At 57.3% G+C, this 1,414-nt stretch overlaps 2 protein-coding genes across 2 annotated transcripts; one reads left to right on the forward strand and one right to left on the reverse strand.

Annotated features, from left to right (window-relative positions):
* Nucleotides 1-650: 650 nt before the first annotated feature.
* KVP17_004352 (uncharacterized protein) lies at nucleotides 651-1,316 on the reverse strand (the record flags this gene model as incomplete). Its single annotated transcript, XM_068522457.1, has 1 exon — nucleotides 651-1,316. The coding sequence occupies one exon, from the start codon at nucleotides 1,314-1,316 to the stop codon at nucleotides 651-653; it is 666 nt and encodes a 221-aa protein (XP_068371599.1).
* Nucleotides 697-1,322, forward strand: KVP17_005334 (uncharacterized protein; the record flags this gene model as incomplete). The annotated part of the gene is made up of 1 exon (XM_068515139.1): nucleotides 697-1,322. A coding segment is annotated over one exon (626 nt), but the record flags the coding sequence as incomplete, so codon positions are not given.
* Nucleotides 1,323-1,414: the final 92 nt, after the last annotated feature.

Raw genomic sequence — 1,414 nt, forward strand, 5'->3', positions numbered from 1 at the left:
TGGCTCCTCCACGTAATCCTAACCCCACCCCGGGGGTAACCGAGGATGCGTGGGCGCCAGATATCAAACCGCGTCAGGCGGACCCGCCTTCCCGACCCAAACCGAGCTTACACGATAAGCTGAGTCAGGGACTGGTAGTCGCTTCTTCGACTCTTCGAGTCGGTGAAGCCGAAACCAGAGGGACGAATCCTCCGGGAAGCTCTGCGTTAACTACGGGGCCAGAGCTCAAGCAGGTACTCCCCTGGGCCGAAGCGTCAGGAAGCGGCCAGGGTGACAAGAGAAGTGAACAAGGGGGAAACTCCCCTCCGGAGGTGCTTGCGAAAACGCCTTCGGAGCTTCAAGGGAAGATCCTTCCGTCTCCTTGGTGTGGAAACCACGTCAAGCAGACGTCACTGCCGTATCTCTCTCAGGAACTGCCTCTCCAGGGGCCCATGCCTCCAACAACCGCGATCGGTACCCAGGGTACTACGACGGTTCCACAGGAGACAGGCCGTGAAACTCCTCGAGGAGTTCTTCAGGGCCCGGTCGATACTCTCCAAGACCAACCCTGGCGAACCCAGGAAGAAATGGACTCCCGCCCCACGAGGTGCGGACCGTATCTTCCAAGGTACGATCCGTATCTATCAAGATACGACCCGTATCTTCCGGATTCACGGCCAAGGTACGTTCCGTATCTCGCCGGATCGGCGCTCACAGATCCTCCGAACGAGAGCAAGGTCTCCGATAGGGCCGTTTCGGCCCTCCCTGATGTGCTCTCCGACGCCGTAGCCCCACAGTCCGACTCCGCTTCCGCTAGCAAGAACTCGCTCAGCGAAGAACGGCATGACGATCACGTCCCCAAGCTCCCAGAAGACGTCAACGGAGAACTTCTGAGCGTGGACCCCGTGGGAACTGATGAGCTGATCCACGACAGGAAAGAAGAGATAGTCGAGTTCAAGGATACGAATGCCTCCAACGAAACACAAACGGCTCTCCAACAACTCCTGGGCAGATACGATGGGCTCTGGAGGGGGGAGAGACGAGGCTGCGCTGCGGTTATGAGCCATCGTATCACTACCACGTCGGATAGACCGATTGTGACACGTCCGCGCTCGTTCACCCCGGCCCAACAAAGAGTTCTGCAAGAAGAGCTCCAAGTGATGAAAGCAGCTGGAGTCATAGAACCTTCGAACTCCCCTCACGCAAGCGAAGTGGTGCTGGTAAAGAAGAAGACTGGAGGTTGGCGAGTCTGTATAGATTATCGGAACGTTAATGACGTTACCGTACCCGATCAGTACCCGCTCCCTCGGATCGCTGACCTCGTTTTCCGCCACCATGCGTAAGCGTGAGCGTGTGTTAAAAATCGTCAGTGTGGCGTATGTGTTCTTCGTAATGGCGGGGAGGGTCCCGCCAGTATCAATATATACCCCAACGC

This window comes from the organism of the source record quoted next (assembly GCF_019968985.1).
Source record: "MAG: Porospora cf. gigantea B chromosome Unknown PgB_NODE_8194_length_1414_cov_748.812, whole genome shotgun sequence".
In the NCBI taxonomy this organism is placed as follows: domain Eukaryota; phylum Apicomplexa; class Conoidasida; order Eugregarinorida; family Porosporidae; genus Porospora; species Porospora cf. gigantea B.